General features: G+C 36.8%; 1 protein-coding gene across 12 annotated transcripts in view; it reads left to right on the plus strand.

Annotated features, from left to right (window-relative positions):
- Window positions 1-14,598, plus strand: part of LOC123261509 (mitogen-activated protein kinase-binding protein 1) — a 65,709-nt gene that overhangs the window by 15,420 nt on the left and 35,691 nt on the right. For all 12 annotated transcript variants that reach the window (XM_044723122.1, XM_044723121.1, XM_044723126.1 and 9 more), the window contains one exon: window positions 11,977-12,130. In XM_044723122.1, the coding sequence (XP_044579057.1) occupies window positions 12,050-12,130 (81 nt within the window). In that variant the 5' untranslated portion in view covers window positions 11,977-12,049. The remainder of the gene's footprint in view (window positions 1-11,976; window positions 12,131-14,598) is intronic.

The raw sequence follows: 14,598 nt of genomic DNA on the forward strand, positions 1-14,598 counted from the left end.
GGGAATACTTAGGACTATAAAAGAATTTTTTTTGGGTAAAATTTTTTAAAAATCAAAAAGTGGGAAAATTTTGAAATTCAAAAAATCGTGAAAATCAAAACCCGCGATGAAATTTTTGGCTCATTTTTTTTTTACAGAGTACCTCTTACTAATCTTAAAATATCCTGAAATTTTCAGGCTGTTTTATTTTTATTCGAAGATATAAATTTTTGAATTTGGGAAAAAAAATTAGGAAAACGGTTGACCCTGAAGGCCATCCCTGCAACTTCCCGCTAATTCCATACCTAGACGCTTAAAATAGCACTTATGACGCTTTTGAGCTCTTAGAGCTCAAAAATACAATTTATGCGTTATTTTGAGCTCTCTGAGCTCGAAGAGATAGCTTTCCTATGCTTTTGAGCTCTTCGTGCTCAAAAATCTTATCAAAGTTCGATGAAACACGATTTTTTCAATTTTCAAACTGCTATAACTTTGGAAATCAACCAATTTGCACGCGGTTGACGGCGATCGATGTAGTTTTTTGAGCTCTATAAATAATTCTGAACACAAAAACTGATCTGATTAAAAATTTCGGAGTTATTACAAAAAAACACTTTTTCACGACTCATGATGCGAAGCATCAGAGAGTGCTTTACGATCGAAAAATTTTTTTCGCCTCATTTTAGCAACTATTTTTAGTATTATAGCCTTGTTAGTTCACGAAATCAAGATATTTTGCATACTATTGTCGAGATAATTTAATGGAGATTAATTCCATACTTTCTAAAAATTGATTTACTGCAATAGAAACGGAAAAAAACATCAAAATAGGTCAAAAAATTTTCCTGTCCGTCATGTATGAAACCCCGGAAACACTGTAACTTGTGAAAAAATCAATTATTTGAGTTAAATTTTTTTTTTTTTAATTCTAATCGACGATTGTAGGTCACTGAATGCGGATGGTTAATTAATTCAGTGTCGTTTAGTTACAATTAATAAAAAACGAAAACTACAAGACTGTATATCTATATATATCCATGTAAAATTAACATGGATGGTGATATATCTATATCTATAGATATTATGTACATTTTATTCCACCAAGGCGGCTTGTGCAGTACCTTCTTACTACAGCTGTTTTTTCATAATATTTCATAATTAAATGAGCATTATGAGTCGTGCGCTTTTGGATTTTCCAAACTTTTTTTCCATTTTTTTCGACAACGATATCTCACGAACGCATCAACCGATTCTGACGCTTTTGGTGGTGATCGATGCGGATTTTCGAGGTTAAGAGCTGATTAGTTTTTGGGGTCGATCGGTTCAGCCAATTCGGAGATATTAAAAAAAAATTAGGAAAACGGTTGACCCTGAAGGCCATCCCTGCAACTTCCCGCTGCTTTCGTAATTAAGCGCTCAAAATTGCACTTATTACGTTTTTGAGCTCTTCGAGCTCAAAAATATAATTTTCGTGTAGTTTTGAGCTCTCCGAGCTCAAAAGTCTGATAGAAGTTTAATAAAACACTATGTTTTGAATTTTCAAACCGCAATAACTTCTGAATGAAGGTACTGATTTCCACGCAATTGGCGGCATTCGACGCAGTTTTTCAAATTTTATGATATATTTTCGAACACAAATTGATTAGACCGGAAATTTCGATGTAATTCGAAAAAAACACTTTTTTTCGATTTCTTTTCTCAACGATAACTCACAATCGAATCAACTGATTTTGACCGGCTTGGTGGCGATCGACGTGGTTTAGTCGATGTTAAGAGCTGATGAGTTTTTGGAATTGATCGGTCAAACCGTTTGAAAGTTATTAAAAAAAACCACATTTGAAAAAAATTTTTTTTGCAGTTTTTTTAAGATTTCTCAAAATCTATCGGTCTGAATCGGTCCAACTTGTATTCAAAATCTAAGTTTAATTGAACCCTTTCAAATGGCACCAACCGCGATCAAGTCGATCAAGCCGTTCAAAAGTTATGAGAGGTTTACATACACACACACACACACACACACACACACACACACACACACACACACACACACACACACACACTCTGAGCTGCAAGAGTTTGTCCAAACTAAGGTCAATATCCACAAGGAGATAAAGACCAAGACAACCGGTGTAGTCAATGCTCTTGGAAGATTCAAGAAACTGGACGAGGAATGGCAGTCATCACGATGCCGCATTGAAACTGAAACTGAGACGGAAGAAGCAATGGACACTGGAGCCGACGGTGACGGTGAATCTGCTGCTGAGGACAAGGATGAAACTGACACAAGGTCTGGAAAGAGAAAGGACCGAGATTCGCCAGAGCCAACCGACAAAGTCACAAAGAAGAAGGACTTGAAAAAAAGCCCTCCCCAACGACTGGCAGGGCAGGGCGGCGAACCCAAGAAGTCGACTGACTGGGAAAAAGTACAGTCTAAGAAGGAGAAGAGAAGGCTAGCTAGAGAGCAACTCTAAGGGAATCCGACAGCACTAACAAAGCCGTCATCTGGTCCTGCGGTAAATGTCCTTTTCAGAGAACAGTCAACAATAAAGAAGCTGGCTTCGTAGCAGCATGGGTAGATGGCCTCCGCTCCTACAGTTGCTATGCACCACCTAGTCTCTCTAATGAGCATTTTGAAGACTTCCTTGATCGGCTAACTGAGGACGCAAGAAAACACTTTCCCGTGGCAATAGCTGGTGACTTCAATTCCTGAGCAACAGACTGGGGCAGCAAGTTCACTAATACACGTGGAAAAGCACTTCTCGAGGCAATGGCCACTCTGGACGTGATCCTTCTTAATACCGGTGACACGCCAACGTATACTAAGGGAGAGGCAAACTCAACTGTCGACCTTACATTTGTCAGCAGTTGCTTAGCTCGAAGAGAATTTTCTTGGAAAGTATTGAACATCTATACAGCCAGCGACCATAGTGCGATACTATGGGAAATATCAACTGGCCAGAAACTAATAAGAGACAACAGGAGCGTTAGCGCGGTTGGGTGGAAAGTTAAGTCTCTCGACCCCACTGCTTTAGTAGTAGCCTTAGACTGCAATCCGATCATCGTAGAAACTGCTGAAGAGAAGACCAAGGACCTAATGAGAAGAGCCACCCAGGCTTGCGACGCTAGTATGTCTCGGAAACGTCGCATAAATTCAAGACCTTCAGTGCACTGGTGAAACGATCACATTAGCATTCTACGCTCAAAGTGTCTTAAAAAAAGAAGAAAGTCTCAGCGTGACTACAGACGATCTAACTCCGCAGAGCTGTTGGCAGAGTATAAAAAGGCCCGTCGAGAACTGAACAGAGCCATCAAAGAAAGCAAAAGACGTTGCTGGAAGGAAGTGGTCGCAGAAGTCGAGAAAGATCCATGGGGCAGACCGTATAAGGTGGTTATGACCCACTTGAAATGCCAACCAATGCCATCACCTACGTGTCCACAACTCCTAGAGAAGATTGTTACTACGTTGTTTCCCCAACAGCTGGTATTCACCTACAAGTTGGAGCAGCTCAATTCTGAAGACATCCCAACTATCACGTTGGACGAGTTGATAGAGGCAGGAAATCGAGTAGGGAATAATAAGGCGCCGGGATTGGACGGAATTCCTAATATTGCCCTAAAATCAATCCTTAGGGCAGCACCGACATTATTCCTGGACGTTTACGATACATGCCTGAAGGAAGGGACTTTTCCCCAGAAGTGGAAACAGCAACGGCTAGTGTTACTTCCGAAGGGGAAAAAGCCGCCGGAAGAACCGTCATCCTACCGACCACTCTGCATGTTAGACACGGCCGGCAAGATATTCGAGCGCATAATTCATCAGAGAATAGAGGCTTTAGTCGATCCACTCCTAGCAGAGAACCAGTTTGGTTTCCGGAAAGGACGGTCAACTCTGGATGCTATCAAATTGGTTGTTGATATAGCCAAGGATGCAATCGCCGGAATGAGATGGAAGGGTGGAAAAAAGAAATACTGCTTGGTGGCTGCTTTGGACATCAAGAATGCCTTCAACTCCGCTAACTGGGACTGCGTTATGCGGGCTCTAGAAGAAAAAAACATACCAGGATACCTTCGCAGAATAGTAGCGAGCTACTTCACGAACAGGCTCCTGAAATATGACACGACGAATGGTACAGAAGTGTACGAAATCTCCGGAGGAGTGCCACAGGGATCAGTCTTAGGTCCTCTGCTATGGAACATCATGTATGATGGCCTCCTGAGAATAGCATTGCCTACGGGAGTCAAACTTGTAGCATATGCGGATGACGTAGCTGTCGTGATTGTCGCAAAGCACCTCGAAGAGATAGAAATAGCATTGGATATTACATTCAGACGAGTCAATTTGTGGATGGACATAATAAACTTGCAACTAGCCAAGCATAAAACCGAGGCAGTGCTCATCACCAGCAAAAAAACGGTAGAAACCATCAAGTTGAGAGTCGGAGAACAAGAAATCACATCACAACCATTTATCCGTTATCTGGGAGTGATGCTGGATGCACGACTCAGCTTCAAGCAGCAAGTGGAACATGTCAGTGCCAAAGCGTCAGTTGTGAGGGCTAGTCTTGCACGGCTGATGCCTAACATCGGAGGCCCAATGCAGAGCAGGAGGCTACTATTGTCATCAGTAGTCACATCAGTGCTCACTTACGGAATATCCATTTGGGCTAATGCACTGGAAACCCAAGAATCATGGAGAAAAGCTGGACCAATATACCGACTGAGTGCCCTACGAGTAGCTAGTGCCTTCCGCACTATATCAGAAGAAGCAGTGTGCGTCATTGCTGGAACCCTACCTCTTAGAGTTCTAGAAGAGGAAAGACGGGCCCTTTACCAACGAAAAAGGTCAACTGCACTGAGCCCTGAAGAATTTAGAATTGAAGAACGGCAGAAGAGCATAGGCCGATGGCAACTACAATGGGATGCTGCAGAGAAGGGTAGGTGGACGTACCGTCTCATACCTCGGATCGACATTTGGCTTAACCGGAATCACGGTGAGGTCAATTACTATCTTACGCAGATGTTGTCGGGACATGGGTGTTTTCGAGAGTATCTACACCGCTTTAAGCACGATGACTCTTCGGAGTGCCCGTCCTGCCCAGGAGCTGCTGAAGACGCGGAGCACATCTTCTTTGTATGTCCTCATTTCGATCCACAGCGTGAAGAACTCGAGAGGATCCTGAACCAGAGAATGCAACCAGATTCACTAGTGGAAGCAATGTTGTCATCAGAAGCTGCCTGGAACGCTACCAACACGTTTGCAACAGAAGTCCTTAAAGACTTGCGTTCCACCGAAAGAAGAAGAGCAAATAGCAGAAGATAGAAGGAAGGTAGTTAACACCTTAGCCACCAGAAGGAAGAGCAGTAGCTAGATCCTCCCTTCACGAAGTAATGCCTGACGGCGGTTTTCATGAGGGATTAGAGGAAAGAAGGAAAAGGGGTTTAGGGTTTAGTGGGTAGGGGCGTTAGTGTTGAGTTTTAGTATGACGCTGCGTCGAGTCGCCACATATCCAGGCCACACAACTATGCCTAGAATCCGTAAAAAGGATTCCCCCCCCCCCCTAAGGGGAAAAAAAAAAAAAAAACACACACACAGCGACACCCTCGCGGGAATAGTCAGGGAAGCTTCCTAGGACCTCAAAACGTCGAGATCTGATGAAAACTCGATTTTAGAAAAACGGGGTAAAAACAATAACTTCCCGATTTTTGAACAATTTTCAATTTTCTTAGCGGAAAGTTAAAAATGAAAAAAAAAAAACAACTTTTTTTTTCACTTTTTTTGCAATTTCTCGAAATCTACTGGTCCGAATTGGTTCCAACTTACAGGAAATCTAAGTTTGGCGAAAACCTTTCGAATGACACCAACTGCGATCAAATCGGTCAAGCCGTTCACGAATTATAAGAGGCTTACACACAAACACACACACACACACACACACACACACACACACGCGTATGGACATCATCGTAAAAATAGTCAGGGAAGCTTCTTAGGGCTTCTAAACGTCGAGATCTGCTGAAACCTCGATTTTTGCAAAACGGGGTAAAAACCATAACTTCCCGATTTTTCGAAAATCTTCGATTTTCTTAGCGGGAAGTTAAAAATTTTTTTTCTTAAACTCCGGATTATGTTAAGTAAAATAATTATTTAATTTTGTTATTCTCAATAATAAAAAAATGCAAATATTATCTGTACTACCATCAAGTTGGTGAACAGAAAAAATTGTAAATATTTTTGGCGCATCAACATACATGATAAAAAAGGTGAAAGAAAAAGTACAAGATGATATTTTATTTATTCCTGATGAAAACAAAGGCCACTCTTTACCGAAAGCTGCTGAAGATAGAGTCCAAGAGTTTTTTAGAAGTCAAAATGCCAGTCAAGCCAACCTTCAGCTAACGACTGATGACCAAATTCAGACACCCGAAGAACGTTGTAAATGGGCAAAAGAACATGGATGAATTGTCGTCTGTATATTACTCCAATATACTCCTTGAATGCTATTTTAAAGTATAAACGAATAATTTTCAGAAAAATCAGCAACAACAAGTACTTGTTTAACTTTGAGGTGTGTTTTTGCAAGACGAAAATATTCTGCCTGTTGTTGAGCTATGAAGTCATGCTGAACCAATTTTGAAATAGATTCTATTAAAACATCTACAAAATCGTCACTTGATTTAATAATTGTCTCTTAGGAACACCGATCTACTTGAGTCCATTGTTGACATGTAATTTCATCTAAAAAATTCTCACTGAGAAGATTTTGTACTGTATTCTTCTATTTTGTTGAGCCACGTCATTTATTACATTTTCCAAAGTAGCAGTCATTCGTTGGTGGTTGACAGATAAACATTTTTATGCATCTCGATATGAAGATAACGGTTGGCTTTCATTTTCGAGCTTCAATTTTCCAAGTTTTGCACATCAAATGAAAGTTTAAAATTTTTGTGAATAAGGCAAACGCATACTACGTGAGTATCAGAAGCACCAGCAAGAACACATTCAGGTGGTCTTAAACTCGCAAATTTTGAAGAACTTAGTTTATCAAATGGATATTTTTGTTTAAACGGTTGGTAAATTTCGGTTGTTACCCAATACTAACTGTTTTTGCTTTAGCACTCGTCGACCATTTTCAATAATAGATTTGTATTCTTTTTTGCCGGGTAGTTCTCGTTTGACTTTTGACTTTTAAAAAACTCTTGGATTCTATCTTCAACAGCGTTCAGTAAAGAGTGGTCTTTGTTTTCATTCATACTAATACTAGCTGTTACCCGCCCGCTCTGCTGGGCACTTAAAATTATATTTAAAATTGAATAGAATTGTATTTTTAGATCTAGACTTGAAATTCAATTGGAGTATTGTTTTGACTTGCACAGATTCCAAATTCCATCGGATTGGCCTATACCTTTTATCCATGTGATTATTCATTATCCACGAAGATTCCTACTAAATTTAAAGTCAATAGAAGTTACAGTTTAGAAATTAAAATTTGAGATTTTAATACCTACCCCCGCAATCCCTATCGGAAGTAGAATTTTTTGAAATCCGTTTTGAGATGATCTCCTCATGACAAATAAAAGATTCCTACCAAATTTACAGCTTTTAGAAGCTATATTTTAGAAATTAAGATTTTTAACTTCCCGCTAAGAAAATTGAAGATTTTCAAAAATCGGGAAGTTATTGGTTTTACCCCATTTTGCAAAAATCGAGTTTTCATCAGATCTTGATGTTTGAAGGTTACAGGAAGCGTCCCTGACTACCCCCGCGAGGTCGTCGCTGTGTATGTGTGTGTGTGTGTGTGTGTGTGTGTGTGTGTGTGTGTGTGTGTGTGTGTGTGTGTGTGTGTGAAAGTATGTGAACCGCTTATAACTTTTGAACGGCTTATTCGATTTTTTCGCGGTTGGTGCCTTTTGAAAGGGCTTGGCCAAAATAAGATTTAGAGTATAATTTGGACCGATTCGGATCAGAAGATTTTGAGAAATCTTAAAACAACTAAGAAAAAAAATTTTTTCAAATGTTGTTTTTTTTGGATAACTTTTAAATGGCTCCTCCGATCGATTCCAAAAACTAATCAGCTCTAAACAATAAAAAACCACGTCGATCGCCACTTAGCTGATCGAAATCAGTTGATTCGTTCGAGAGATATTTGAGCAAGGCCTCGTTTGAGCAAGGCCTCGTGACGTTGTCAAAATAATTTGGCAACGCAGGTAAGCTCAAAGATTCGGGGGCTAGACTAGACAGAAGAACGAACGAGACTCTTGTAAGGGGGGATAAGTGTTATGGCTCAAACAGGTCTTACGACTGCACCTCCCCGCATGGGCTCCGCTGGTAATTGGTCAGGTTGTTATTATATTACCGATCAGGCTAACGCAGTCGTTGAATGGGTTGATACAGTTAACTAAGTACGAGGACAGATTGACATTAAAATCAACTCAATTCACATCTGTCCTATGATAGCGTAAATGCTTGAGGACAGGGTTTTTCCTTGCCGGCAAACTTGGCTGTGTATTTCCTATGTGAAGGTAGGATAGACATACGTGCGTGTATAGCTCTTTTGAGCCCAGGAAACGGCCTTTTTGGAGGTAGGTGAAAGCCTCGCCATATATTCTTCGTTCGAGAGATATCGTGAACGAAAAATTCGAAAAAAAAGTTTTTTCAAAATTACTTTGAAATTATCTATCTGATCAATCTACATTTGAAGATTATTTTTAGAATTCAAAAAAACTGCATTGAATGCCGCCAATTGCGTGAAAATCGGTTGATTAGTTCAAAAGTTATTGCGGTTTGAAAATTCCAAAAACAGTGTTCTATGAAACTTCTATCAGACTTTTGAGCTCGAAGAGCTCAAATGCATAGAAATACTATTTCTTTCTCGTTCTCGAGCTCAGCGAGCTCAAAATATCACATAAATTATATTTTGAGTTCAAAAATCTCAAAAACATCATAAGTACAATTTTAAGCGCCCAGGTATGTAATTAGCGGGAAGTTGCAGGGATGGCCTTTAGTGTGAACCGTTTTACTAATTTTTTTATTGTTAACCCACCCCCGCAATCTTTCTAAGGGGTGGTTCGTCGTAAAATCTGCTTAGATTATTTCTACATCACATATAAAAGATTCTTACCAAATTTGGAGTCTATAAGAGCTATTACAAAAGGGAACTTCTCATTGTTAACGCCCCCGCAATCCCTTTTGAAGTTAAAATTCGAAAAAATCCATTCTCAATTGAACTTGACATTATACACGAAGATTTCTACCAAATTTGGAGTCTGTCGAAGTTACAGTTTGGAAATTAAAATTTTAGATTTTAACACCCACCCCCGCAATCCCTATCGAGAGTAGACTTTATTGTAATTCCTTTTGAGATGATCTCTCCATGAGAAATAAAATATCCCTAAATTTCGAGTTTTCAGAGGCTATATTTCGAAATTAAGATTTTTTATGGTCAACACCTCCACCCCCACGACTCTTATTAGGGGTGGTTCGTCGTAAAATCCGCTCTTAGATCATTTTCAAATCACAAATAGAAAACTCCTACCAAATTTGGCGACTATAGGAGCTGTAGCTTGAAAATTAAAAAATTTTAATAGTTTACACCCACCCTCGCAAACCCCTGTGAGGTGAGCTATCGTAAAATTCGTTCGTATATTATTTCTACATCTCTCACAGAAAATTCCTACCCAATTTGAAGTCTATAGAGCTATAGTATGAAATAGGGAATTTTTCATTGTTAACGCCCCCGAAATTTTTTTTGGGGTGGGATACGGTATAATTCGTTCATGAATTATTTCTACATCACATATAGAAGACGGCTACTAAATTTGGAGCATGTAGGGCCTATAGCTTGAAAATTTAAGACTTTCATCGTTAACACCCACCCCCACAATCCACATTGGGAGTAGGTTGTCATAAAATCCGCTCTTAGATGATTTCTACCTCACATATTGCAGATTCTTACTAAATTTGGAATTTATAGGAGCTATAGCTTGGAAATTGAAAATTTTCATCGATAACACCCACCTCCGCAATCCATATTGGGAGTAGGTTGTCATAAAATCCGCTCTTAGATCATTTTCACATACAGAAGATTCTTACCAAATTTGGAGCTTATAAGAGCTACAGCTCAGAAATTTTAAATTTTTATTGTTAACACCCACCCCTGCAACCCCCTGTGGGAGTGAAATATCGTAAAATTCGTTCATAAATTATTTTGACATCACTTACAGAAGATTCCTACCAAATTTGAAGTCGATAAGAGCTATAGCTTGAAAATTAAAAATTTTCATTGTTAATAGCCACCCCCGCAACCCCCTGTAGGAGTGAGATATGGTTAAATTCGTTTATAAATTATTTTTACAATACTTTCAGAAGATTCCTATCAAATTTAAAGTCGATAGGAGATGTAGCTTCAAAATGAAAAATTTTCATTGTTAATAGCCACCCCCGCAACCCCCTGTGAGGGTGAGATATCGTAAAATTCCTTCATAGATTATTTCTACATCTCTTACAGAAGATTCCTACCAAATTTGAAGTCGATAGGAGCTATAGTTTAAAAACGGGAATTTTTCATTGTTAACGCCCCCGCAAATCCCTTTGGGGGAGGAATTTCTTAAAATCCGTTTTTAACTGACCTCTACATGGCAAAAGTAATATTCCTACCAAATTTCAAGTCTCTAAGTCTGATAGTTCCAGAGATATCGTGATGAGTCAATCTATCTATAGAACAGCTCCTATATATATATATATAGATTATAAAGAAAGATTTGATTGTTCGTTTGTTTATTTGCATTGAATAGGCTCCGAAACTACTGAACCGATTTGAAAAATTCTTTCACTGTTGGAAAGCTACACCATCCCCGGGTACAGTCAACGCTCTTTGTATTTGACTCGCCCGTACAGGACCATTCTCTGTATTTGACTTGACCTTGTCCATAAGAGCTGTGTAAAATCGTCAAATACAGAGGAAGAATGTGGTCAAATACAGAGAGGTCCAATACAGAGAGCGTCGACTGTAACATAGGCTATATTATATTATAATTAATTTTGAAATTTTTGTTATAAGTCCGTGCAAAGCCGGGGCGAACTGCTAGTCAGGAATGAATAAAATATCATCTTGTACTTTTTCTTTCACCTTTTTTATCATGTATGTTGATGCGCCAAAAAATATTTACAATTTTTTCTGTTGACCAACTTGATGGTAGTAGAGATAATATTTGCATTTTTTTATTATTGAGAATAACAAAATTAAATAATTATTTAACTTAACATCATCCGAAGTTTAAAAAAAAAAAAATTTTTTTTCCCAAATTAAAAAATTTATATTTTTGAATAAAAAAAAAACACCCTCTTGAAAATTTTAAGATATTTTAAGATTAGTAAGAGGTACTCTGTAAAAAAAAATGAGCCAAAAATTTCATCGCGGGCTTTGATTTTCACGATTTTTTGAATTTCAAAATTTTCCCACTTTTTGATTTTTAAAAAATTTTGCCAAAAAAAAAAATTTTTTTATAGTCCTAAGTATTCCTTTTAAAATGAACTTTGACCCATGTCTGTAACTATAATAGTTTTCGAGATATTACAAAACTAAATTTGAAAAACCTGAAAATGGTGAAATTTTGAATCTTGCATAACTTTTCGAAAAAAATTTTTTCCTTTGGCACAACTTTGTTTTATGATAAAAGCAAACTTGTGACCAAATTTTATCCAAATCAGAAATTGTCGATTCCAACTATTGGTCGATTTGACATGGAATGACCCATCTTTATTTTCTCCTTACAATTTCGAAAATTTTAATTGTCTGAATTAAAAAAATTAAATTTCCCTCAGATATCGAAGTTTTAAAGCCTTACCATACAAAAGCAATAAGATTCTTTTTTATTTTAATTGTCCTTCAGAAAATAAATTTTAAAATTTCTTAATCGTTGTGTTTTTTTAAATCAAGACACTATCACTGATTGCTTAATAAAATAGAAATTGTATAACTTCTGGTTATATTATTTCAGAAATAGATCACCTACAAGCAAACATGGGATCGTAACAAGATTAAAATAAAAATCAAAATAAGAAAATCGTACCATGGATCCACCTCTGACAAGCAAAGTTTTACGTGCGCCAAGTCTCAAACGAGGTCAAGAAAATCTAAGAATTCAAAATCGGGTAAGTATTCTAGAATAAGGCTAGAAATAAACACAATAATTTTAAAACTTACGATCACATTGAAAATGTTATCAATGTACTATACAATAATAAAATATTCTTATGGCTTGAAGATTTTCAAAATCATTAATTTTTTTTTTTTTCAGTATTCAAAAACTTTTCTGGTGACAAACCTTAACTAATTAGTACAGACAGTTAATTACAAATGTTTACCTCAAATGAAAATTTATACATTAAAATATGTCATGTGTATGATAAAACAAAAACTAAAAAATGGTTGACCCTGTTGCTGTTTCTTTAAAACTTGCCGTTATTTTTAAACTTAGATAAACTTAGAGCACTTTTCACCAGTTTTTTAAAACATTTCGATAACAATATATTTCAATTGAATTTGTTGTGAATGTAAATGTTACGACCTTCGACATAATTTTTTTAGGGGTAGACTCATTCGATTTCAAAATTGATGAAAAGAGTAGCAAAAGCTTACTTTTCAAACGCAAAAAAAAAAAAAGTTTTGAAAATCCAAAAGTGCACGCCTCATAAAGCTCATTCATTGTTTAAGAAAAAAATTAATTGTGTAATTTATTAAAAAAAAAAAAAAAAAAAAAATTTATAATTAAGTAATTTCTTACAGAGTATTTTTTATTTTTTTTTTTAAATATCGGCGCCCTTTTTTCTTGTCATGTGCGCACGCAGTCTAAAAAAATCTAGCTTGATCAAGTGGCGCCATAGTTTTCACGTGACAAATAAGAAAAGTTCGTTTGGCTTTGTACGGTTGTATCGTAGTGAATTTTAATAAAAATTCAATTAAAAAAAAAAAAATACGTAAACTAGGCCACTGATATGAAATATGGACCCAGTTCATCGAATTCTTAAACTAATAAAAAAGGTCCGGTCTTGAAATATCAATTTGTTCAGGGGTAATCATAAAAGTAATATTTTTTTTGAATACTAAAATTATTCATTTCACGTAGAAGTTATGGTTTTCTTTGTCTAAGAAACTAAATCTTTAACTCTTCCCAGTTTGACCGTCAATCCTCACTCTCAATTTTAATACATCTTCTTCCTCATAAAGTGAGGAGCTGTAGTCAGTTTTTAATTACAAAGAGGAAACTGAAAAGTAGTTAACAAGAGTGCATACAGAAACTGCTAATCTTAACTTTTACTGTCTTCCTCTCACGGCCTTGCAAAGACTTATATTTTATTCTCTAACAGCTCACACCTGACTTTCAATAATTTAAAACAAAAAAAAGTTAGAAAAACGGTTGACCCTGAAGGCCATCCCTGCAACTTCCCGCTAATTCCATACCTAGGCGCTTAAAATTGCACTTACGACGTTTTTGAGCTCTTCGAGCTCAAAAATACAATTTTTGTGTTATTTTGAGCTCTCCGAGCTCAAAAGTCTTATCAAAATTCGATGAAACACGATTTTTCTAATTTTCAAACTGCTGTAACTTTTTAATAAATCAACCGATTTTCACGTGGTAGGCGGCGATCGATGTGGTTTCTTGAGCTCTATAAAAAATTTTAAACAAAAAAATTGATCTGATTTTTTGTCACTTTTTTTGCAATTTCTCGAAATCTACTGGTCCGAATCGGTTCCAACTCACAGGAAATCTAAGTTTGGCGAAGCCCTTTCGAATGACACCAACCGCGATGAAATCGGTCAAGCCGTTCAAAAGTTACGAGAGGTTTACACACACACACGCGTACATACATACAGACGTACGGACATCATCGTGAAAACAGTCAGGAAAGCTTCCTAAGACTTCGAAACGTTGATTTTCGAAAAACGGGGTAAAACCAATAACTTCCCGATTTTTGAAAATTTTCAATTTTCTTAGCGGGAAGTTAAAAATTTATGTTTAATTTTTTTCTTCAAGAACAATTTGAATCAATCCATATCTATTTTGGCTGAAGATTATAATTTGAGTAACTAAATAAAACCTTACTTCTACGGAATTTTGACCTCAGAACAACTAAAAATTCAGGCATACGTTGAATAAAATAGTTTATTAAGTTACGAAATATTTTTTTCATTAAGATTATAAAATTTTTACCGCAACGATTATTTAATCTCAAGCCTTAACAACCTCTGTTTAGAGTTAATAGCAACACTTATTTGTAAGAGCCAAAAATTCTTCATTCGCTCGACAAGTTAAAAATGACTCGTTTTGGAAACATGCGAAACTTTGAACGAGAGAATCGCAAGCTCAATTCCCAGCACAACAAGAAATTTTTTTCATTTATGATTTTTTTACGTAAAAATTTTCAAGATAGGTAAATGATATTTAAATTCAAGATGGTCGCACAGTTTGAAATAAATCAATATAATCTTGAATGGAAACTTTCTGAATGAAAGGGCTTTTACACAAGGGCTAAGTACAAAAAATTCTGTCAGAAAAATATTTTTATCTTGATTTGAAATATTATATCTAGTTTCAAATTGAAAAAATATTTAGCTCAAT

This window comes from Cotesia glomerata, linkage group LG3, assembly GCF_020080835.1.
Source record: "Cotesia glomerata isolate CgM1 linkage group LG3, MPM_Cglom_v2.3, whole genome shotgun sequence".
NCBI lineage: Eukaryota > Metazoa > Arthropoda > Insecta > Hymenoptera > Braconidae > Cotesia > Cotesia glomerata.